The sequence below is a fragment of the Takifugu flavidus genome, chromosome 12, assembly GCF_003711565.1.
Source record: "Takifugu flavidus isolate HTHZ2018 chromosome 12, ASM371156v2, whole genome shotgun sequence".
Taxonomy (NCBI): domain Eukaryota; kingdom Metazoa; phylum Chordata; class Actinopteri; order Tetraodontiformes; family Tetraodontidae; genus Takifugu; species Takifugu flavidus.
Genome location: NC_079531.1, coordinates 7,801,821 through 7,828,164, shown reverse-complemented (window position 1 = coordinate 7,828,164; position 26,344 = coordinate 7,801,821). Strand labels below are relative to the sequence as shown.

The 26,344-nt window shown below is 43.4% G+C and overlaps 1 protein-coding gene across 1 annotated transcript in view; it reads right to left on the bottom strand.

Annotated features, from left to right (window-relative positions):
* The window catches only part of rsrc1 (arginine/serine-rich coiled-coil 1), a 78,714-nt gene that overhangs the window by 38,686 nt on the left and 13,684 nt on the right, over positions 1-26,344 (bottom strand). The window contains exons 4-6 of the mRNA XM_057049444.1: positions 23,242-23,403; positions 9,550-9,586; positions 1,510-1,561 (exon numbers count right to left, since the gene is read on the bottom strand). Of these exons, the coding sequence (XP_056905424.1) occupies positions 1,510-1,561; positions 9,550-9,586; positions 23,242-23,403 (251 nt within the window). The remainder of the gene's footprint in view (positions 1-1,509; positions 1,562-9,549; positions 9,587-23,241; positions 23,404-26,344) is intronic.

The following is a 26,344-nucleotide window of genomic DNA, read 5'->3' as shown; positions in this document are numbered from 1 at the left end:
CGGGCCAGCCGAGGGGGCTCATTACAGGTCCACAGAGCCCCCCAAACACAAAGGCCTGAGCTGCTTTAGCCATGGGATGATCTGCTCTCTACTGAGAGGGAGTCCATAGACAGACAAAGGAGGGAGAGGTGGGGGGGAGATGGAGAGCGTAGGAGAGGAGAGGAGTGGAGAGCCACGGGCTTTAAGGATGTCAGGAGACCCCGGGAGAGAAAGCCTGGCGGGCGCTCAGAGAGGAGCGGAGGGAAGGAGGAGGAGGTGGCTTAAGCTCCATGGCTACGTCAGGACATTAACATTCACACAACCTCCCAACATCTGCTGCTGCCTCCTCAGCCTCCATCCCTCCCTCTCTCCAAGAGCGCTGGAAGAAAGATGGAAAGATGAAAAAGTGGCGGGACAATTACAGGGAGAGACAATCAAAGCGTGAGGCCGAGTGGAATGAGAAGATTTCAAAACGGCGGCCTGGAGGAACAGATCCATATTTTTTTTGTAGATACAGAAGCTTCAATGGGCGCCGAAATAGAATTATTTCTCACTTTATCGGGTTTTGTGATATTGTAACAAATGAGCAGGGCCCACCCACTGACAGTCAGACTACAGGTAAGAGGAAAACATCAGAATTGTCCAAGAAATGAAACATTGCTGCAGCCTGTCGCCTGGTCCTGGGTCTGTGTCTGCAGTACCCTCCCGCGCGCTCAATTTAATATCACTTCACGACCATCAGAACATAATCAGCGTCCAGGCGGGTGACGTAAGGCGATGAATACATGCATAAAAACGTCAAATCGATGAAATCACAGAAACACAACATTGCCTTGATTGAGGAAAGTATGGCTGCTGTGTACTTTATGGATGATGTATAGATGTTCCATTCTTTCATATATTTCCTGTGGTGAAATCAGAGCCCCGCTCTGCAGAGTTGGGCCCGTGTGTGTGTGTGTGTGTGTATGTGTAAACATGAGCACATCTCTCTCCACAGTCAATCTCTGCCTGTCACATGTGGCCTGCAACACTACCTCTCAAATACACACTGGACTATATACAGTGCCCCATGGGCCGGAGGATACCTATGACTTATGTACCGAGGGGAGGGTCTGAAATTAGGCTAAAGTGAATATGTGACCAAGAGTGTTTGAGAATGAGCGTTTGTGGCTTTCTGGGGGTTTTGGGGGACACAGTTGAGAGTGTATTACTCATTTTCACATCAAAGCAGGAACTGTTTGAGTGTCTGAGATTTATTACTCACATATACGATAAAATTACTTAATAATAAGCAAAACCCACTGGCTGTTTTATCTTTGAGTCCCTGCTTGGATCACCCGGTAGCTTACATCTGTGATCTTTTTTGACGGACTCGTTTCTCCCTGCTGCACATACAGTAAGGCTGAATTGGTGATTCAGCTGACGACAGACTGCCACAGATCCCGACTGTATTTCCGCAAACCGCTTCTCAATTCAGTGTGACGGGACAGATGAGCGAGCACCTGACATTTGCAGTATTGATGCACTTACCTGCAGCCTGCAGCACCATTTGCATTCGAACTTTAGCCTGCTCTGCCGGAGTCTGTAAAAGAGAAGAGAACAGAATTCTTGTGTATTAGAGAGAGCTTCCCAAAGAGAAAACAGGAAATGATAGGACAGCCTTGAGTGTGGCTTTAATTGAGTGGGGATTAGGAGGAGCTTCTGCCCGAAATAACACAAAAAGAAGCCAGCGACAGCCCAGACAGCCACACACTGTTACAACTTCATCTACTCTTCGTAATCTAATACTAAAAACTACCATATCCCTGAGGCTCAGATATATTTTACCCAAGATCATCTTTAACTGCAGCCATTATAGTGAAACTGCCCTTGTGGGGCACCAGGGGACAACTTCACCAATCTACTCTTCCAGTCGTCTCTAAACGCCCTGCTCTTGAAAAAAAAAAAGGCAACAACATCCCCGACACACCGGGGAGAATCAATGAGGAGGAGATGAAGAGAAATTTAGAGACAAAGGGGGAGAGAGGAAGAGAGAGAAAACAAAAGCTGCTGTAACAAGTCTTTGGAGAGTTAGATAAGAGGGCACCGAGACCATATTTTACAGAGATCACAGCCAGAGACTCAACATATTCCCCTTCCCGTTCACGGCATATGTGTGTGAGTCTGCGTGCGAATGTGTGCATCAAAAACGCTTAGCGGGTATAAATGGGGGAGGCTTAAGCTTTGACAGCTGTATTGAGAGGGGTGCACCTTTTTCTCCTGACGTGCCCTCAAAAGGGCCCCGCTGTAATTCCAATATCTCTGCTATTAGATTTGAGGTTCTTAATTGTCAAGAAAGAATGATGGCTGTGACAGGGAGCGGGGCTGTAAAAGGCAGGCGCCGCTCGCAGATTGCTCTCGGAGGTTCCTTCGATGGTGCCGAGGCGCGCGGGCCTCGTTACCATGCAGCGGTGGCGACTGTGTGTAGCATTAGAGAGAAATTAAATGCTAATGGGGATGAGATCTGAATCTGCTGCCTGGGAGCATCATTTAGACGACGGGGCCGAGGCGTCGCTGACAGGCAGCACTCCCCCCCCCCCCCCTCCTCCTCCTCCTCACCCACAGATGGCTCTTCTTCCTCCCGCTCCTTCTCCGGGGCTCCAGCACCCGCCCAGAGCGATGAAATGTGATTTATCAAATTGTAAACTTGTCACTTTGCAAAAATGTCACTTTTTTTCGGTGGCAGCCCGAGAAATATAATGACCCCCTTTAATGCAGCAGTGTCAGAGTGCTGTATCCTAGAAGGAACGCACATCAAGGCACCGCAGACAGATTGAAGATTGCTTAATGCAACATGGATGTGTCTACGCCCGTGCATGAGCATCGCCTGCAGCAGGTGACATGGAGTATCAGCCTCACACTGACTGGCACTGCTTGACAGCTAAAATTACTAATCACTATTATATCAGAGAAGATGAAGAACACTTGAGGCCTTTACCCACACGCGAGCACAGCGTGAACACCCTTTTCACACCACTTCGTCCTCCTTGCGGAGATGCAATTTAGCACCGTAAATCAGACTATTGTATTCCCCCTTTCTGGCATGCTTGGCTCTACAGGACCAGTTTTATAGCAAAAGGAAGGATTGCGTGGCACGAAAATGAGGTCCTGGTGGGATTCAGCTGAATTGAAATGCTAACTGGTTTAGCCTCCTGAATAATTGGAATGCTACAGAAATCAGTCTTGGTGCAATCAGTCACTTAGTGCGATCGTACATCACGGCTTAACAAACCTGACCATTGTGTGCCGTGCAATCATCTTAGTTACAGTTTATTACAACGCCCCCTTGGTAATTACATTAGCATTTGTTTACATTGGCCTTTAGGCAAGAGTCCGCACATCATTGATGTACGCACGCATGCATGCACGTGCACACAACTGCTGCCGGTTGTGGGTAAAGCAACGCAAACAGGAGAGAAAACGGCTATGATGCCTGCTCAAACCCTCAAATGGGGATTTTTTTGTTTTCCTGTAGAGAAGACACAGTGATGCCATTACATGTTTTCATTGTGTGCAGGTCTGTAATCAGACAGCTTGATCAAACTATCTGTCCAAAATGAATTGAATGAGTGAACACCACCCCATCTGTGTATGCATGCTTGCATGATCTACTAGCAAGGCTTAGCAGCTGCATCGCTGGTGCTTCCTTATTAAGTCAGTCAAAAAAAGAAAAAGAAGAACACATTCGGCTCCCAGCATCATTCAATCTGAAATCCTACAATATGATTTCATGTTACCAACTACAATCTCAAAGATTTATGGTGGTACCTTCTCTAACATGTGCAAATGGATTCAGCCTGAAAGAACTTAAAGGAAGAAAAAGCTAATGCAGGTCAATTTATATTAAACTATCATTACAAGCACCATAATGGTGCAGAACCCACATGCAATGGTGAGTCTGTTTGCTTCCCATACACTATTTTCTTCTTTAATTCACACATGTGCCCGCTTGCTCTGTGTTTAATTCATTAGTAAACAATAACAAGTCATTAACTGGGCTCCCAAGGGGCAGATCTTAGGTCCCCCTGCTGGGATTGAGAGCAGTCTTTCTTGAAATGCCGCTGTGCTTTTTCGAGGCACACAAACAAACATAAGACACAAAGACAAGGACTCGATTTCTCTGTGTTTGTACAAATGCAAAGTGGTTTTCTCACATGTCCTGAACTGATCAACACTCTGTGAAAAAGGGAGAAAACACAGTGGTACCAAAGAGGCATAAGTTGATTTTCTCATCAAGGATTTTAGGCAACCTTAATGATCTATGGAGGTATAAAATACTGTAGGAATTATTTTATTATTGTAACCATGGACACTTAACATAGTTAACTTCCTGCCTCAGAAGTGAGGAGAACCTTGTAACCTCACAGTAGGCCTGTCGGTTTGCCCACTCACCGCCGATGACAGACAATCTCAGGCGTGTTCAGCTGGACGTAAGAGCCAGGCGAGTCCCATTGGTCAAAAATAAACATGTCCCTTTAAAACAAAAAAAAAAACCTCTCTAGGTTCGGTTAAAAATAGTTGAAAATGTGGAAGTGAATCAGCTAAAACATAATAAAACCACAATACAGATTGTTTTACAGAGAAGAACATCAATGACATATGACATCATCATTATCTGCTGTGATGAACCCTAATGGAAGCAGAGTTTCCATTATATCTGTCAATAATGAGTTCCAATATAAACACACCATCAGCTTTAATTAAAGTGCTAAATATTCATCTTGTGTTTTTTACGCCCTCATCTGTTTCCATTTGCTTTCATTTGTTGCATACCGCTCGGCTTCCTCCTCATCTTTCAACCCCCCCTTCCCGAAAAACAAACACACAAATGCATCCCATACCCAAAAGAGGACAGGGGAAAACAGAGCCCCTAGAAAATGCAATATTTCTGTTTTTAATATCGAGGTCTATAAGATCAGGGCAGAGATGGGTTCCATGGCAATATGTTTATTTATATATTTTATAAGGGGGTGGGGGGAAATCTGCCTATCAATGTTTGTATTTGGGGGGCCTGGGCCGCCGTATCGGAGCTCATCTTATGTGAAAAATAATGTTGTGTATGGCTATACTTTTATATATAATGGCAATATGGGATCAGGGCTCTTTTACAATGTGCCATACTTCAGGCTAGGGCTAACAGCATTTTATGGCCCGCCAGTAGTTCATCTTCATGTCTAAGGCGGGCAGGAGCACTGCATAATAATGTCGTTTCCTGCCCCCAAATGCTATTTCACAGGCCGGGGCTCATTTCTCAAACTTCACCACTTTTACAATTTTCCAAACTTTTATTCCCGTCATTATTACCAACAAGATTTCATTACACATTTAGAATGTAAACAAGTCTGAGTAATGACACCCCACCACCCCCCCCCCCGGAATAATTTCCGTTGATGGCCCCCCACTATCCAAGGGAAATACACATGACTCAAACATGCGTGTACATGCAAACGCAACACACTGCAGGGCACCCACACACAGCTATATACGATAAGTGCATACAATCAGGTAAACTGCTGTATCCAAGATACGACTCAAAGCTGGTAATTTACTACCATTTGTGTGTGTGTGTGTGTGTGTGTGTGTGTGTGTGTGTGTTGTGTGTGTGTGTGTGTGTGTGTGTTCCTGATAAAGGGTGAAAGGGGGGCTGGCGGGTGGAAGGAGAGAGTTTTATACTCAACTCACATAAATCATGTAGAAGAAAAATGAGCAAATGTGCAGGCTAACTCATCTTCTCCCCATCCGGAGAAAATGAAATTCACTGGAATACCTATCAAAACTGCAATCATCCAGAGATAATATCTTCTTTGGTCTATCTGCACTTTCCGATTTAATTTCCTCCATGCCCTTGACATCCAGCGATACCATTAAGATGGAGCACATACAGTAAGGGAGTAGTTCTCACGTTTTGATATATGAGATCCCTGCGCTTAATGTAATATCATCATTTGAAAATTAATGCAATCGTGCTTTTGTTTGGGAGGGCGATTTTTGGGGGAACACTTGAGGAGCGGGAGAGGCGTTGTGGCATGGCGGCGGGCGGCGATAGGGGCTCTGAACATCCTGCATGGAGTCAGAGGTTACTCAAATTATTCCATCACTTAGCAATGCCACGAGATGAGAGAGAACGAGACTCCCTCACAGACGCCAATCAGGCTTCTGAGTCCTCCCAACCCCCGCTGATACATCAAAAATCCTGAAATCATTAGTGTAATAAGCATGGAAATCTGTTTTCGGATGATCAACACGAAAGCCACCCCCTATCCCATCCTTTATCTATCCAGAGGTTTTTTACCCATCTCTTCAGCACATTAGATGGGGAGAAAGAGAGAAATAAAAAAAGGAAGAGATAAAGATGTTTAATAAGACAATTCAAGCCTGAGAACAGGGATAAAAGTGGGAAACAACAAAAATAATCACATAATATAGTTCCAGTCTGAACTCTGCAGAACTCTGATAAGATCAGGTTGCTCCTCTGGCACAGCCGGTGACCCCGGTTTGTCTCTTTTATGGTGTCTGAGTGTTGTCCTGTCTACAGCTGCTGTTGTGTATCTGTCAGTAGGCCGCAGAGGCCATTTGCCCAAGTAAACTCTTCAACTCACTGAGGGCCATCAGCCCTCTGTAAAGAAAGCCATGTGACCTGTCAAACACAGGGACCACCATCCCGTTTCCCCGCCGACCCACATAGAACACAGGATCAGGAGTGCTGTGCAGGCCCAAATAAATTTCTAAAGAATTAATGGAATACATTCCCAGTTCATGTCTAAACTTTTAGTTATTTAGATTTCTAATAGCCTGTAGTAAAACATATCAAATCTGATGAATAATATTAGCAATCATTGTTTAATAACTGACAGTTCTAAGTCTAAATCTATGTCGGAACACCAGAAAGGATAAAATATCTGACACAAATGACATTAAATGAAGTATATCTCTTGCAGCTGATGTTCTTCTTTAGTTCCAGGATCCTTGAATGTACTGGAAAAAAGGCTCACCAACAGGTACCAAGGAATACAACTTTCCTTTTTTAAAGAAAGAAACATTCATTGGAAATACGCCGTTTTCACATTTTGAGATTTGATTTTGAAGTATTATGAATGTATCCAAATAAGGGTAATTTTCTAATTAACAGCACCACTGTTATAAATTATCTACAAGTAGCCCCGTAGTTCAGTAAAGATATAACAGCATAATAACAGCACATCTTTGAAATTAGACTGTAGTTCATCTTGAAGTTTTACACTAACCCGCAACTACTAAAACTTATCCCAGGGCTGATGACATCTCCCTCTTTCTCCCCCGTTCTTCTCCAACATCTCTCATCCATCCTCAGGCAGAACGATGGGTCCAGCTGCTGATTGAGACGGTAATCCTGATGAGGCTGATTCCTCGCGTATTGATCGAGCTGCCGGCTTTCTTCTTCCCTTGCTAAGAAGCGGTGCATCTGGACTGATTAGCTGCTGTAGGCCACCTCTTTGACCAGCGCGCCGATCCTCCCAGAGCGAGGAATCGCTCGGCTCAAACTTCGGTGCTTCCCCCGTTCCGTGCGCTTACAAAAAGCCCGGGAATAACGCAGAGCACTGGGAGCAATTAACTTTGAGTCTTTTCCCTGCCTAGCCACAAAGATCGCAAACGAGCCGCTCAGACGTGAAAAACAAAACAAATGTGAACAATGAAACAAGTCTCAGACCACATACATCTTGATTGCCAACCTAATTACTGTGCTGCAGCCACTCAGACTGGCTTCACAGGCAGAGATTGTTCATCAGGAAAATCAAGCAGAGGATTTACATCCATACAAATGTGACGACTTCCAAAAAACAGAATGAATTTAATTGGGAAAAACAACAGACAACAGATCATATAACAAAGAGAGGCCAAACTGTCCTAAGTGTCAACGTGCTATCAATCAGGAAGGTCATCCAAATAAAATCCAAACACCTGAAATCTATGGGAACGTACATTTAAACCATGAAGGGGAACATTTAGAGTGGCTTGACAACTCCACCTCGGAGGGAGATGGGCTTCATTATTTACGGTTCTGAATCCTAATCAGAATCCAGTGCTCCCCGGGCTGACTACAGGAGAGCAATCTCCCTATACGCATCAACGCATCCATAAATTCGAAACTTTATCATACTGTTGGAGTTTGCAATGTCAGATTCAAATAAAGGAACCATAAGGAAAAAACCAATGTGCGCATCAAGCAAAAAACATAAAATAGAAGCGTGTTTCCATCTGTCCATATAGGTCTACAATAAACAAACACACGTTCTGACCTCTGCCATGAAAACAAGCCATCAAAGAAAATACTGCTATGCAAATAACCTATACTGTATAAATTGCATTTATTTGTGCTCTACCATGCAGCCATACTGACCCAGAATCATCTGTGTCTTATGGAAATCGGCTGGCATTCCTCCACTTGGCTTTAAGGGTAAGTCCATACTGCTTAATGTTTGCCCAGATGTACTTTAAGTGCCAATGGGCGTATTGATTATTCTTGTTTATGCACGCTATGCCCTCTTGAATAATTCACACCACCTTTTATGAAGAACCACATCAATCACACCTCCGGACGCTCGCGCCGCTATCTCAGAACACAGGCCAGGCCATTACCATGTTGGATTCTTTAGGAGAAATCTATACATGACATAATGGACTCAAAATAAAAAAAAAGTTATAGCGTTGATGTGCCACAAGCTGCCAAAGGAGGAACACCACCTGTCAGTGGAAGACCAGGCTTGATTCAGGCAAGTCAACCTCGCCTGCTGGTGGAGAGTTTTGAAGAACTGTTAGGGTCACCGGCCCGGTCTGGCAGATCCAGGGTCATTTGTGTAACTCATGGTGGGGTGAGGGCAGTCATTTACGTACGGCAGAGCAGCGGCACTTTAGTATGCAACGAGGTGAGGGAGGGAGGGCTTGCGACATCCGCGGAGAGTCGGGACCCTCGCTGACCCCGCTCTATAATTCATACCCTGGAATACGGGGCACATCAAACCCTCGCCTCCTTCCCACCCAAAAAAAAGAGTGAGAACCTTTTCTCTCTGACCCCATATTAAAGGGAGGAGCAGCAGAAACCTTGGAAACCATTAAATTTTCACATGGGTCCCTGGAGGACGTCTCCAGTGGGTTCGGAGATGGCGGAAGACTGAGTGCAGGACCCACGCTGGCAGGAAGGGAGGAAGGAGGAGAAAATAACCTCCTTTCATTCATCCATCAGCAAACAGGTACATACACATAAAAAAAATGTTCGCAGCTGAGCGAGAACAGAATGAATAACCTGCGCGTGAGTGCAGGATTGGGAATAAATGAAAAGCTAATATTAAAGATGGACAAGACCCTGGAGGAGCCACTACCCTCCCTCAATCAGTGTTTCCTCCCTCTCTGCCTGCCTGTCAGCTGCAGGTATTCAGCTCCCATTCCGGAGGTTTCATTAGGGATGCAGATATCAAAGAGCATAACGTGCATGAGAGTGTGTGTCGGTGCGTGTGTGCGTTTAGGGGTAAAAGGAGGGTGTCAAATAGAACTTACCAGATGTTCTAGCCCGCCTTTGATGTTCGCGGCATCCCTGCAACACAACACATTTCCCCCATTGTAAATACAGTCGCAACGCAAAATGTCATTTCATAGAAGGACTTTTTTTCCTCACACATGCACACACACACAAAAACAAACCATTGAAATGCATCATAATCATTTCTGTCTGGAATTATGGCTTCGAGTATTTTAATCACTAATTAAAGGCTTTTTTCACTAATTAGGTAATTCGCAATTTGTTCTTGCAATTTAAGCTAAATGTAAACATTTAGGGGCCGCACGGGGAAATTTATTTTTCTAAACTGGCAGCAGAGATTTTCCTTGAACACATTTAATTGCCAATTTTTATTTTTTTTTGCCTTGAACTAATTTTCTTGTTGGTAAAGTGAGAAATAGACACTTAGTCCAAGTTTCACTGATCAAGCGAAAAAGAGAGAAAAGGATGTGTAATGAAGGAACGAAAAAGGTTAATTAATGTTGTTTAAAAGGGGAAAAGACAGATAATGAAGGAATTATTCCCACCATAACCTTTTTCAGGCTGAATTGTGTTTAGTGTGTGTGTGTTTGCATCAACACCAGAGAGGGGTTAACCAGCACCGATGCCGCACTGTGCTGGCAGTCCCAATCATTTCCAAGTACAAAGACAGAACTCGGAGCTTATTATCTATGAATTAATAAAAAATGTGTGTGTGATTATCTGGGTAGCGGCGGCAGAATAGCAAGCCGAGGAAGTGGGAGGGGAGGGGCGGGGGTAGTGGGTTTTAAAACGAGCAAATTGGCAGTAAATAATAGATGCAATTTTGGCACATTTCAAATATGCAGCAGTGGAAATCAACAGATCAAGAGAACACAGCACCCCACCACCCCAGCACCCTTTCCAACTCTGGCCCCCATTACTGACAACTCCACCCAGACTGTGTGTGTGCGCGTGTGTGTATGTGTGTGTAAGAGAAGGAGGAAGGTTTATCGACAGGCTTCAGTCGCTAATGCAGCCAGCAGCATCACGGTGTAAATCTACACCATCTCTAAAATTACATGCTCTCTAATCCATCCCAGCCTTCCTACTTCCCCCCGCCCGTCCATCCGTCCATCCGGAAGAGCCTTCACACACTGAGGCTGCAAACTTCCACCACAACATACAAATGCTAGACACAGAAATATTCTTAAAAACTGTATTTCTGCATTTGGTAGAAAGCTGAAACCTTTCAACAAAGAGAGTTTGTACGTAACAGGAAGTGTTGAGGGGGAAAAAAGGGATGTTTCCTTGTTTACTCTGGTCGTGGAGCCACATGCAAGTCGACCACTTAAGGCAAACTTCATCTAGCTGTAATTACATTACTTTGTGACAAACACCCCGCCACATTCATTATACATGACGGGCAACCAGACAGCAAGACATTTGTTACCGTGGTGACAGTGTGTGTAATCCACTAATGAAGCGCAATTAGTGAGAAACAATCTAACACAGGGGAGACGCTGCACTCAATCCCTCCTCCTCCACTTGTTTCTCTGAGCTTTTTTCTCTGCTTTCTTTCCTCTCGCACTCCTCTTCCCTCGCCATTCTTTTTTCACACTGATCTACCCTTTATGAAGCTCTTCACTTGCATTTAATATCTCCACCTCGTCATCTGCTGTCCTGATGTTATCGAGGGCAAGCTGGGCGTCGCTGTCCGCACCCGGGCTGAGGGGATCCATCCATTAGACTCATCGCTTTACATCTCATCTCTCTTTTCAAATCATCATATAATCTGCTGAGGTCTACAGGGACGGAGCTTTCCTTTCCTCCTTATCTCTCGCTTCCCTCGCTCCCTCCCTTCCTCCGCTTTCCGTGCCGAGGCGGCATCGATTTCTGAATTACACCACAATATTAAATAATTAATATACTTGCCATGATTGATGTTTTGCATTAGCCCAATATTAGGTTATCAATCAAAATCCACTTGGTTTAATGTAATAATATTGAAAATGTGTCAGTGCCTGTTCATCCAATTTGTAGTGGAGGCAAGCCAGATAGTAATGGTGGTGTAGCACAAGGCCTCAGAGACGCTGTGGACTGCTCGCTACAACCATCGGGGCGCATTACGACCGAGGCCAAGAGCGGGGGCGAGGGATGCAGCAGAGTGATGGAAGGAGTGAAGACATAGAGAGCAGGAATCAAACAGTAATGCAGAGTACCAGAGATTATCACGCCGCAGTGCTTGTCTATTATTGCAGTAGGGCATGAAATACAGCGGTGTGAAATGAATACAGCTCCTAACTTTAAGCAAATATTTTGCCTCAGAAAAACATGATTTTGATATGCAGATGGTTGTTCTGACCACAAAAACTGGATGGCAGCTCTGTCCAACCATTTTCAAACTCACCCCAAATTTGCTCGAGGTTCAGCCTTTGAGGGCGTCAGCCCATCATTTTCTGCTTTCCAGCAGATTCCTTGAGTTATTACAATAGTTATAAGAATGTTTATTTGAACATCCATTTCAAAAAACATCCAACTCCTCTTCACTTTACTGCTAAACCAGCCATGACTACAGAATCTGACCTATCAGGTGCCCCGCTGAGTCACACGTCAAATCCTCCTCGACTTCAACATGATACAACTCCCCGCATCATTTTTACATAAAAAATAGTTTGTTCGGATCAAGAAAAGCCTAACATTGAATCATCATTCATCCGTCACTGGACTTGACGTAGAGGAAAAAGCTATTTCTTTATTTTCACCATGTACAGAAGAGCTGTGCTGAATCAGGGTACCAGACAGAGTGGAGGATGGAGAGAAAGGAGCAGTGTCACGTGTCATCGCTCCAGGATGCAATAAATTGTTACCCAAGTTAAATTAAGTAAAACTGAATGAACGACTGTAAAGGTTAATCTGTGGCCTGGCAAAGCCAATACTGACCAAGTTAAACACATCAGTGTCTGCAATCTCCTCCTCCTAGCTCTGTTTATTCATCCATTTATCAACTTTCTGTTCCATCATTGTAGATTGTCCTAGCTCCTATTCTTCACATTGGTAATGTTTTGCTGTGAAAAGTGTAACTCCCACTGGTGCCTAATCTTATCTCATCTGCCTCCCTCAGTCTGCGTTGACCCGATCACAAACCTGCCTCGCAGTTTTGGTTTCCTCTCCCGAACCCCTGAGCTGCAGCTAACGGACAATTACAGACTCCCTGCCAAATGAGCTGATAGTCCTGTTCAAGTTACAGGTCTGCCAGCTTTCCATAGATCCCCATCCCCTTTCCTCCTCTTCTTCCACACAACCACTGGCACGGGGGAGATAAATTAGGTAAATTCTTTCAGTCAGTCAAATGGAGGCGACAGCGAGACTTAAAATGCAAAGGCAGTTATTTGATTTGCAGCTAACAGAGCTGCCCATTAGCCCGGCGATCATCAGCCAAACATTAGCGTGGACATTTTATCCCGAGTTGTCTACGCCACTTTTCAATGAAGTCACAGGGGCCACTAATGTTCTTTTACTTGTCATCAGTATGACACAGCAATACCTTATTGTGACGGGCATGATGAGTAATCTAGCTTTGTATGTGTATGAAATGTCAAGCAATGGCCTTGAATTATCATAACAGCATTAGTACATATTATAATATGAAATATCTTCCAATAATATTAAAAAAATATCATTGGAAGACAAGAAGTTGTCGTGATTCTACTTGCACACTGCTCAGGCCATCCTCCCAGACAAGTGGCAGTGAATGGCTTTATTAAATACAACCTGATGTCCATGCAATTAAAATATTTGAATCTCTGCTACTTCATTACTTTGCTGTCTCTGGTCGGTTTCAAACACAGTACAGAATGAAGTTGGGAATTTCTTTCTCCCAAACTGTTGACAATGTTGATGACATCATGCATTTCTCCCACTGAAAATAGTTAATACATCCATCTCTCTCTCTCTCTCAGCTACCAAAACAGTGTTTCTCTCTATGGCAGCCTCTCAACCTGATATCAGTCTGATAGTGATGAGAGGAGAAAAAGAAAAGCATCAAAGGGAAAACGAGACACTGTAACACTATGAAAGAGCCATCATTCATCAGATAACTGTGTGTGTTTCTGTGTGTGTGTGTGTGTGTGTGTCCATTTTCCACAATTGCATGCCTTGTCAAGCGCGTCATTGAGATGTTGTTTGACTGCTGATAGAATTGCAGGCAAATTTATTAAACAGTCAATGTGATGGGGACACCATTGCACACACACCTGCACGCACGCACACACACACACTTCAGTGACATCTGCCTATTTACCTCAGAACTGAGGCTTGACATTTGGTTGAGAAGGTGATAAACACGAACATACATGATAAAAAAAAAAAAAAACTTGTGCAGCTTTCACAGAGTCCTGATCACCATCTTCACTGCTCCTTTTAAAAAGAGCTACCAATTGACATTGAAATTGTATTCTTCATCTACTTCTTAGGGGCTTGTACAGCTGGGGAGGGGTCTGGAAAACACCCCCCACGAACCCCACACACAGACACAGAGGGATAATGTATGTGTGCATTCAGGGCTGTCAGTCTCTTATGCAGCACACAAAACACAGACCTGTGCTTTTTATGTAATTCAGCGTGCGGATACACCCCCCCCCCCCCCACACACACACACACACACACACACACACGGGCGAGTTTGCAAGCTGTCCATAGTTGAAATGGGGGAGTGGTGGTAGGGTGGGGGGTATATTTAGCATAATCCCAAAATGGTGCAGAGAAGAAGTCTATTAAAAACAGGATAAACAATTCCAGGACTTAATGTTGCTTACAGGCGGTTAAGCGCAGTCAATAAAAAAGTCAGGGAAAAAAAAGAAATTAAGAAAGGGGGATTTGTGGCTCCCCACAAGAAACGCACGCCACAGACACCTGTTCATTTGCGGCCTGTGTAGTAACAGAAACACTCGTGGAGCCAGAATATAAACAGAATGACAGGATTTATATCACGTAAAACCCCCAATACTTTCTGTCTTTCTGAAATTAATTTTCAACAGATATATTTATGTATTTGGTCACTTTTTTGACAATAAGCCTTCAATTGCTGAAAACGTAACAATCTTTTGCTTTATACTTGGTAGGTTATACAATATTTACTACGCACTAAATCATATATCAGTATTGATGAATCGTGTGAAAGTTTCATTCGCAAATGAAACATTGTGGAGTGAAAATATCTCGGCAGATTATCCGTCGTCAAGACTGGACTATAGTGACTCTGGAGCTTATGGGAATTAAATGCTGGGGCCAAGTTTGAAAGAAAATTGACTTCTTTTTAATTTGATACATAAAGGAAGAGAGGGACAATGACGGGGAGAGAAAAAGCAAAAGGGGGACATGGAGAGCAATCAATTTCCCTGTGGTTTCTTCAATAGCTGCCGCTCCTTTTCATATCCTCCCAATTAGAACCTTTCCTAATCAGAGAAATACCTCTCCATCATTGAAATGGAGACAATGGTGGTCCCCAATATTTCCGCCTGCTCCGTAACTCTGTAGATTGCAGCGCTGGTACACAAAGAATAAAGCGATGGGCTATACTGCAGGAGGGACCCTGGTGTTAGGGAAAAAAAAAAATCACATGTGGAAATCTTTTGGCTCTCCTCGCGGTCCCAGAAAAACTGACAGGGAACAATGGCAGCCCGGCACAGCATCTGTCATGGCACAATATAAAAAGATGATTCTGGCACCGAATAGACTTTAAAAAAAAAAAAGAAAAAGGAGGAGGACGGCACGGAGGAGGAAAGGGAGGGGAGGGAGGGGCTGGGCAAGGGGGTAATTCATTTGCAAATCAGTCCCTGGCGCTCAGGTCTATTTCAAGCTGCCAGCGGGTGCCAGGAGTTAACAAGGTAATCAGTTTCAATCCTGCCCTTCAATTGTACATCACACCCTCATACAGAGAGAATACTCAGGCCTTTCTATAGAGCAGGAGTGAAGGGGGGTGAAACAGCAATCTGGCTGCTGGCTGGCAACACCTACACCTGAAGACAAGTCTGTGCACATGGCGTATCCTCACTGACGTGCATATACAGCGTGTCCTTATCTGTCCCGAGATGCAGCAGTCAAGTGATTACTTTAGTCAAACTAAAGTGTTTTTTTTTTACTGTAATGAAGATGACCAAAAGTTTCACTTATGTGGGCTTTAGGCTGCATTCTACTGTAACTGTTTCACCCTAATGACAAAAGTGTACATTTGTCACAGTCACAAATAATCACCATATTTATTACTATCTGTAATATACTGACTATATATTACTATTAACTTTGGTCATTTCTCTCTATCAAAACTATACGAGAAATATTCTTAAAGAGAAATATTTTTAAATTATATTAAATATGTTTTTATATTTGCTACAAAGCTCAACCAAAACTAATTAAATGATGAAATGATGAAACTGCATTGTTGCACCTCATGTATACTCAAACTATGACTTAATAAAAAATAAACCTGGAAGAAGAATTAAAACAAACATGTAAATTGCCTGTCCGCCTGTCATGTTTACTGGCAACAAGGCCTTTTACCCTTAAACTGATGCATAAAGAAGTAAAACTGCAAGCCACATTTGACCTAATCCTTTCTTCCTCGTGTCAGCTGTAACCGGCTGGCCAAGAGGCAGTTAGTCCCCGTTAGCACCTCATCTGCATAATCAATATGACAACCTTATTTTTCTGATGAAAACAGGATTTTGCTGCTGAGCTGTGTTTGCTGGTGTGTGTGTGTGTGCTCAGTCTGCTTCTGGCCAGCTTCAGTCATGGCCCTCTTTAGTCTTAATTAGATTAGGTGCGATTATCCCGGCTCTACCTTACAAGTGTACAGACGGGATAAAGTGGCCACAAAGGCCAGCCTGTCACAAGGAGCGGGCTTTGGTCTGCAGGTTATCATGGTCCAGAGAGACACACCACGTACATTGTTATTCATATCACCTACGCACCGTTTTCTACGTTGCCTTTTTCACTTCTCTTCATGCGCCGATTCTCCAACCCCCCCCTCCATAAGACTCTTTCTCTCTGTCCGTCAGAAGACAAAACAACTTTGCCCCGAGCGTTCTGCGGTCTGCTCTGCGGTGATTGTGTGACTTTAAGAAACGGAGGTCTAAAACAGTTAACAGGGGTCTCATACTAATGCAGATGGACAAACACTGGGAGGATACACACATGCAGACACACGTGCTGCATATAGAATCCATTTATGTCCATACTTCAAGATTACAGTCAAACATGTGACAACTACTGAATATTGTAGCAAAGCAACTAATGGTCACAAAGAGAGTTGTCAACTTGGACGCTTGAGATTTTTCCAATATTTAATTTTTTCCCCCACAATTTCAACCCTTTGGAATCACAAACACTCATCGTGATTGAGAAAAACAAATAGACTCAACAACTTACTCGACTCACAGACGCATAAAGGAACAAGTTTTCTCAAGGCACGGCAACAGACAGGAAGGTCGAAGCAAGTTTCTAGCTTACATTTACAAGAACAGACACAATCAGAGCAGCCAAACTGGCTTTTTTTCTATGTAACATAATATACAAGGAAATGTTCAGGAAAAATGTTAAAAGTTGGTAAATAGAAATAAATAAAGCAAAAACTTGTATTAAACCCACATTTCTTTAAAAATGATGTAGTGGATTTGACTCTTAGTCTGGTTGCAACACTTTTATAAGTCTTCCTGCTTCAACACAGCAGATTTTAATGTCTATTTCATACCGAATATGGAATTCTAAGTTTGTGTTGGTCTTTACAAACTGTTTTACGAAAGCAAATATTTTCAAAACTTCCATCTGTAGAGTGCACAGGCTGTATTTAAGCTGGAAAGTTTTAACCTATAACAAAGAACTCCTTAAACTACCCAGCCTGCATTATTGACCTGCCACTTCTGGAATATCACCACGATACACCACTCAGATCCAGTCTGTGTGTTCAAACGAGGACTGCAGCGATGAAACAAGCAACAGTGGCACAGTGAAGGAGCACATGAACGAGGGAAACCATTAGTCCATTAGTAACATCAATGCGAAAATAAAGAGAAGGCGGGATAAATAGCTTTCACATGCCTCATCCAAATTTATTTTCACATTCTTGTTATTACTTACTACCATTATCGAGACAATGTACTTTACAGTATGTCTGGAGGAGATACTGTATAATCGATGCCATTAGGCCGTACTGGCAATGCCATATTTCTCTCAAGATAGCACAAGTTAAAAGTAACATTGTTCTGTCTGTTTTATCTATCCTTCTACTCTTGAGAGGAGAGGAGAGAGAGAGGAGAGGAGAGGAGAGGAGAGAGGAGAGGAGAGGAGAGGAGAGAAATTGGATTGGGTGGGGGGGGTCTTCTATTTGGCCAGGTCTGGTCTCTGTCATCATGCTCCAGGCTCCTGGCTTCTCTCAATGCAGCAGGTCTCAAACACAGTACACACATGCACACATACGCAAACAAACACACACACACAAAACTCTAAACATGTTACTGCACCGAGAAGCAGTTTCGGACGCTGAGTGTTCTGCGCCCAGCAGAAGCCTGCAGCGAGTCTAATGTGTCCGCATGTGTGTATGTGTGTGAGTGTTTGCACAGTCCTTAAACAACTCACTAAATGGTTAAACAGATTACAGAGCGCACTAAGTGGATTGTCACAGCTCTCTATCGCCCATTCGGTGTGTCTCTCCTGTGATTAAACGTGGCCAGATTTCTCTCCCCTGTGTTTTTTCCACCATCCACAACCACAAGAATAAGGAAAGGTCATTCAGAACAGCAGCTCAAAATTATTACTACTGGCTTAATCAAATCATTGACAAAATATTTAAAGCAGAAAATACTTTGGGGTCAAATGTATTAACTAGGCTCATTACACACACCAAGAATTATTCAATATATCTGCTAATAGAACCAGGGGGCAGAATCTCCGCCTCCCTTGAATGACTGTGGAAAAAACCATCCATCCAGTAAAGATAAAGTTCATACAACTTATCTGTTCTCAGTCCAATCTCTGCTCATTATCTGTGTGTGGCTAATGACTAGTGCATACAGCCACGGGCCAATAAAACTGGACCAATTGGGGTGCATGCTGGTTTGTCTAATGGGATCTGTGTATGCGTGTCCACCTTTTTTTGAATAGACATCATTCTTACACCCCCTCCCCCGCCACCCTGTGCAGATAAACTTATTAGAGACACACATGCGTACCATGTCTTTTCTTGCTTTTGGCCCCAACGCAAAAACTCACACACACAAAGAATACATCCTAACCTTTCGAGGACCGTATTTGAAGTCTCTCTTACCTCCCCAGACCCACTCCCGTAGCCAGACACAGCCTAGAGTCCTACAAACAAACACACACACACAGCAGCCAGTGGTCCCATACCCACCACCCTTACGCATTCTCCCAATAGGCTAAAACAATGCCGCAGGCAGGGGCTACATACACGCAAATACACACCAATACACTTACTTTCCCTGTGTATTATCAACACTAATGAGCCGATAGATGTTCAACAGAGGCAGAGAACCAGACAATCATTTCCTCAGAGTGAGTAGAGGGAGAGAAAATCAACAGCTCTGTGTGTGCGTGCGCGCGTGTGTGTTTCTATGGTTGCATTCAGGGTCTTCTATTATTTTTCACTCTGCCTCACAGCCCTCTAGGCTTTCATAGGTTAAGGTTGAGTGATGGAGAAAAGCAAGCCAAACTAGGGTCTGTGGATACAGATGAGCCCCCTGTGGGGATGATGGGTGCCGTTTAGCTTGTTGGGTGGGGGGGGGAAATCTTTAATGAGGAGAATTACTAAACACTTATTTTGAAAAAGTGACTCCTCGGTGGGCAAAAATAAAAGAAAAACAGGCTTTAAAGCCTCTTTTTCCTAAGCCATTTCATGAGCATAAACCTGGAGGCCTTCGGTGAGAAATTTCTAACTGATTCCATCATAGACAAAGACATCAAATAAGAGGTAATCACTTCATTCCTTTGACCCTGGGCTCATTATACAAACTCTCATTCTACATGCGCGGGGAAAAGAAATCTCTCTGTTAACGTGAGAGGTCTCTGTGCTGCCCTCCGTGCCTACGCTGGCCAGCCTCTGCTCGCTTCACGCTCAAATGACATGAAATTGAGCCAGATGGACGAACACTGCTCACGTGACCTGGCACAGACAGGGAGTTCAGCCTAATTGGACAGACCTCTCTGATTGAGGATGTGGAGTGGGGCCGCCCGTCCCACGCATGTCCGCCACCTTGATGGTCGGTAACAGAGGTACTGCGCGCAGAGAAAATCAGAAAATACTTCTTTTATTAGCTGGCAAATTCTGCCTTAGAAGCCGTAAAGCGGAGTGGTGCACGCTAATGTGCATCTGTGTGTTAAGCCTGTTCAAAAACCTTGAACCAACGCAACCCATGATGATCCCACAATCTGCCCCCTCCAAAGAAATTCAATATTTTTAGAAAGTGGTCCATTTCACTGAAGGACCAGCCATCTGTCATATGCCGTAGTCCCTGGGCTTGTGCTCATTAATTACAGGTGGGACTCAGTTACAAATGTTGTTGCATTTAAATTGCGCTCGCGTCTTTTATCTGCTTGGAAGGAATACCTGCTTCCATACAAGGTTTTTTTTTGCTGACTTAAGCAAATAAATAAATAAATCATCAATCGAATGCTATCTGAATTCGGGAAGAAAGTGCATGTTGGCTCTATACATGCAGTAACATGTTTCATCTTTGGAATGTAGTCATGGTATTTTCCACAGTAAAGAAAAAACTCATACGTAATTAAAATATTGCAAAACTGCAAATTAGCAAGCCGCGCACCAGTTTCCTCCCAGCAACGTTTATAACTAATTAATATAACATTATAAAAGCCAGCAAAATAAATCCCTTCGGCTCATTTTCAAATCTAAATGATGATAACTTAAGTGGAATGGATGAAACACCAGCACGGACAATTTTAAGATCATTATGTTTTGTATAAGAAAAGTGCGGGTTCATATAAACATTTGTGTCCAGTTCTGAACCGATTAGAGTCAGGATATTTCAAGCAAGATGGATGATTTTGATTAAGAGCTATTTGTTTTACAAAAGCACACATGCAGCTCTGCTCACTGAAAAAAGAAAAACTGCAAACTAAATGGGTTCTGTGGAGGTTAAATTCTTAAAGGAAGCCTTGATCTTGTCTTCGAACGCCAAGACCGTGGATTACACAGAGCAAACTGACCTATTGACCGGGTACACTGTTCTGGGTAAACACAAACACACCAGCCGACATTCACCCACTTAGCCTTTGCCACATGTGAAAGGCAACAAGATCTCCTAACGACGGCTCGTCTTTTTCAATAAATTTTGCATGAAAACATGCCGCTGGAGCACCGAGTCGGCTGCTGTCATATTAGAGGAGTGATAAATGTTTAATGACGACAACACTGCACGCACATGCACACACACACAGACACGGTGTCACGGTTCACTCCGAGGGGCCCCTCTTTTATCCTGACAGACAGTATAAAGCTCCTGAGCCTCTTCTTCTACACCCCACCCTGCATCAATCCTCTCCTCCTTCCCAACAAGGAAAACTGGATCTAAATGAAGCTGAAATAGTGCATGTCTGTGTGTGTGTGTGTCTGTGTGTGAGAAGATGCATCACGATTAGGAGCAAAAGATTAAAGAGCGGATGTGACTTCAGGATGTACCGTTTTACATATGCGTGAAACATCTGGCTGCTCGGTCTTTCTCCTGCTAAAAGGGGACTCGTTAGGCACCTCAATTCCTGAGGGAGTATCTGGTGAAAAGCAGGAGCATCCATGTCAGGTGGCTTACGGACATTCTGAACATCCTTTTAAGGTCCACAGACCTACATCATTTGGATCACATTGAATTTATGGCACCTGTGCCGATTAGATGATTAAAGTATGATATACTGTAACTGACTGCTCTTTCACCTTATCACTTTAAATAAGCAGTGGAAGTACTGATTCTCAGGTCTGATCTTCGTGGCTCTTCGTGCACGTAAATGTCACCTCTGACAGCAGGTCAGCACCGGTTGGTATAGATGGAATAATGCCAATATCACACCACAGATTTAAGTCAGTTTAACGCTGGTATATTAACGCTGCTACAGGTGGGAACACGCACGCACAGACCAACACATTATCTATGCATGTCAGCAAACGCGTGCACGCAGACAAGCTGAAGCAGAATCGGAGATAAAGGAGGAGATTCCTATCGATGCTGAAGGATATTGAAACCTTAATATGAAAGCAGATATGGTCTGCTGGGCGTACATTTCACTTTAGCTTTATTTGTTTGCCCGATACTCATCTTAGAAAGGCAATATATATCAGTATATATGGTATATGGAGCTTTCAATAAATGTTGAACTTTACCCCAAAACCAAAACTCAATGTTCCATTTAACCCCAGATTTTCTTGGTGAAAAAGCAAGGTTCTCAGTCAGATCAAAGCAGATGTTCTGATGCTGAGCTGATTCTAGTTAAGCTTCTGCGACTGCTGTCATGACGTTAATCACTCAAGACCGACTTGTCCAAGATGGCCACACTGGGAGCTTAGTTCGCGCATCAACGTCACGATTACACCTATAACCACCACCCTCCTGGTCGAGGATTTGTTGCACTGGTCAATAGATGGCATGTGTAGCTACAATGCTGATCTTTAGAGCCTATCAACCGCTTCGGTCTGCCAGGATGCACACACTTGTTGTGTCATGCAGAGCTGGAAGTTGTGGAGGTTTTTCTCTTATTAATTCCCTGGCTTGCAGCTAGAGGGTCTGGGTATTTGGGCAGAAGGTCGGTAACTGTAACTCCTGTAATATGGCTCCTTTTAACCTTTGCTCTGTGTTGCTCTTCAGCTCAGCCACCCACCTCCTGAAAGTGTCAATCCTCTGAGGGCTGAGCTTGTTGAGGACACTAAAGAGAATCATCAGCATCGCTTCATGCCACCTCGAAGGACACGTTGGTGGCAGAACTCCAAGCTCTAGTATAATGTGTGGAATTTCTTTTGCGGCATCTTCAAAAAAAGAGAATTGTATTTCCTTATGGTAGTTTTGCTAAATTTATGTTAAGTATTTACTAAAAACATGCTACAGCAATCAGCAGGAGACTAACCGGATGACTTTACAATGAAATGAAACATCTCTTAAGTCTTTAACATCTTATCGTCACATGGCATGTTTACATCACTAGAAAAACTGTTTTAAATGAGGAAGCCTGACTTGTGGTCAGGTCAGTGATAATAACAGCCAAACTGGCATCAGTCCCAATATGGCGTGCAGCTTTTTTGCGTGTGTAAGTACAGCAGAGACGCATGTGATGTTATTTTTCAGGGCTTATTGCAGGCAGGCTCAGAGGATGAAAAATGGAGTTAAAGACATCAGACATCATCTGGAGGCCAGAACATTCTGTATGAACTGGACTTGTGGAGCACCATGATATCCTGTCCTACATGAGGGAATTCTGCCACGTTATAAGGACGACGGTTCCTCCTGTTTGACTGCACGGGGAATAGAGGAAGAAGGTAATGATGGACTGATGGATAGAAGGAGCAAGTGATGGATGGACATCAGGAGGAAGTGAGATGGAGCTTGAAGTCCATTCTTTGTAGTTTAGATTGAGCTGGGCCACCTCAGTACCTTACCATGTTTGGTGTATTTGAGTCTACTTTTGCATGAGTGATCGTGTGTCAAAAGTCAATTCACCTCTTCTTGTCTGCCTTCTCTTTAGTCTTGTCCCTCTCCTTGTCTCTGCCTTGTGCTCTGTCCCGCTCCTTCTCCCTCTCCCGGTCGTGGCCTTTGCGGCGGCTATGGTCCCGCTCTCGGCTGCGGCTCCTCCGTCCGCCACGGCTCCTGCTACCAGACCTCCTGTGGTGTGAATGAAAGGGAGGGAAAAAAATTATGAGGCGCGTTCAGCAGCTCATTAAATGCACACGAGGCGTGAAGAAGCGAGCCGCTGATATTCTTTGCAAAAGTGAAGAAAAGGTTGCAACATTTAGCCTTTTGAATGATGGGCTGAACACAGAAACTAGCTGAAATAAACAGTCACTACAGTATTTCAGATTTCATTTGAATTGCAGCAGCCAAAGAGGCCACATGCTGGAGCTTTTCTTACATAAAAAAAGTGTAAAAATGCAGTTTCTTGTGATCTATAAAGACTGAAAAAGTGGAACAAAATATGCTGAAAATATGTCTAAAAACAAGAACCAACAGACTTTACTGCAAATGATGAGCATCTTGTCTGGATGGAAACATAATATTAAATCACAGTTCTTATCCGTAAACTTTTGAACAAACTTTAATTAAAAAAACCTCATACCAGAATAAAGTTTTCAACAAATTCCTCTTTCATTCAGAGCCCTATAGTTGTGTTATATACGATCACATGCTGTGACACACACACACACACACACACACATGGAGACAGTAGAAATGGAGCCAATTAGAGGCGGGCCCAGAGGAAGGCCTGTGCTGGGTATTGATCCTGACACAGACCCTCTGGTCTCCAAAAGATTTACAACAGGAAATTTACTCTTTATACACACACACACGTACACACACACACACTCACAATGTGATCACAGTCATCATCTGAAAATCAACAAAGAGGATAATTGAAAGTGTAAATCATGGCTCAATATGGTTGCACAGAGATACAAATTACCCCCAATATTTAACTGCACACACCTCCGTTGTGCTTGGAAACCCTCTAAAATAATCGAGCTCTACTGTATGTGTGTGTGTGATTCTAAATCCCAGTAGAAATCGGGATGCCGTTATTTTCCATCATCTATCATTTTATTGATTTGTCTATAAAAACAGTCAAACCTGCTGCCCACGAGCTTTATTGCTTCCCCTCTTTATTAGTTTGCAGTTTGGGACATCCACAGCTGTCTCCCTCTTGACAGAGAAACTAATCACTTCCCTCAGACGCCTGTCACCCCTCTAACAGACAACACTCTGACAACTGTTGCAATCAATTAAGATGGCGTTCGCCATCGCCGGCTGCGGTGCAAGGAGGATGAGGAGGAGGGCTCCCACCTTGAAATGAATCTGCTTCTTCAGAAAAGGTCAGATGGTAAATAAATGACATGAAACCCATCATTTTTCCACAAACATTTCACAGAGGGATGGCTGGAATGATAGATGCTTCCTAGTATTTTCATTTAGAATAAAGGGCTATACAGCTTATTTTCAATATTGGTCAATTTCACTTGTCATTATTGTTAATTCAACAGTCAACCTGAGTTTTCTCTGAGTGTAAATTTCTTTTTGTCCATAAAACAAAGGACATAACACCAAATTTTTTATAGCTTATCTATTAGAAAAGGTAAGTCTAAATGCTAAATCTGTAAAGTATTTATAATCAGAAAAGAAAGTAATACAATATGTTATTACATTAGACAACAATTATTAAGTGAGATTTCAAAGAGATTCTAATTTTTTTGGTTCTCATGCTGGCCAAATATCATTTGAACCCAACTTTAGTGTTTTGGATGCAAATCAATTTTTATTTATACAGCATCTGTTACCGTCATATTGTTTGAAGGTGCTTTACAAAAAACCAAAGCCTGAACCCTCCCTAGCCAACAGGCAGCAGCAGCAAGGATAAACTCCATTTTAACAGGAAGAAACCTTGAGCAGGACCAGGCTCATATGGTCTGGTTGAGTAAAGGAGGAGGTGATTGGAAGATAGGGCATAAAGAAAGGACAGAAATAGGATTAGCAACTACTGATTCAAACAGTCTTGTTCCTTACATAAACTAAGTGTAGGCAACATCACTGCATTAACAGATTCCGAAGCAGACGTCCTGTGGAGATTATCAAAAAATGATGTTTATGAAACATCAGATTCTGCAGTAGAGGTGAGACCAGTCATTCAGTCACAAGGTATTTGATTTAGCACTTGTGATATGTTTTTTTTTTTTAATTGGATTAAGCTATTCGGATTATCAGAGCTAATAGGAAAAAGGGAAAAGCAAAACACTAGTGTTTTGGTTGGGGGGCTTAGAGTCTCTAGGCGAGATTATCCATCAATGGCCCGGGCAGACCTTGGAATGAGTGAATCTATGTGTTGACAATGCCTGCGTATGTTTGTAATCAACAGGACATGAGAGGGAATACAGCAGAGTTACAGTGTTCCAAGCCTAAGTCTTATATTTTCAGCCAAGCAAATTGTAGCCAGAAGCAGCAGATGCAAAAAACACAAGCGTTCTCTGCCCGTTGCTCCATCTCCCTCGCCGTCTCTCACTCTGATGGCACAGAAAAGCGGCCCACTTCTGGGGTGTGCGGCAAATTAAATTTACTGTAGTTAATAGAGTGAGCCGATGCTGCTAAATGTCAATTTCCTGACCAAGTCCTTCCCCTTGGAGAATGATTAGCTAATTTGAGGCTGGGGATAAATGGGCTAATGCGGGACACACAGATAAACAGCCGCAGTCAGACCTCATGCCAAGCCCTTCCCCTGCTTTACATTTTACTGGCCTTATTATCTCCAGGGAAAATGGGTCCCCCTATGGCCTAAACATATTTTCATTTCTAATAAAGGCCCTTGCTGGTCACCACCACATACTGTACAACTCCCACACACACACGCACGCACACACACATCCAGACGCTGCCCCCTCACAACCACCTTCCTCCATCCCTCCCTCATTTCACCATCCAATCCATTAAAATCGGAGCTCCGCGATTGGCTGAGGCAGTTTTCCTGGAGAATTATCAATAGAGTAATTATGCTGCATGTTGGGAGCTCGGCTAAAGCTTATCGCCGCTGACCCCCCGTGTGCCAGGATATGATCCCTCACCG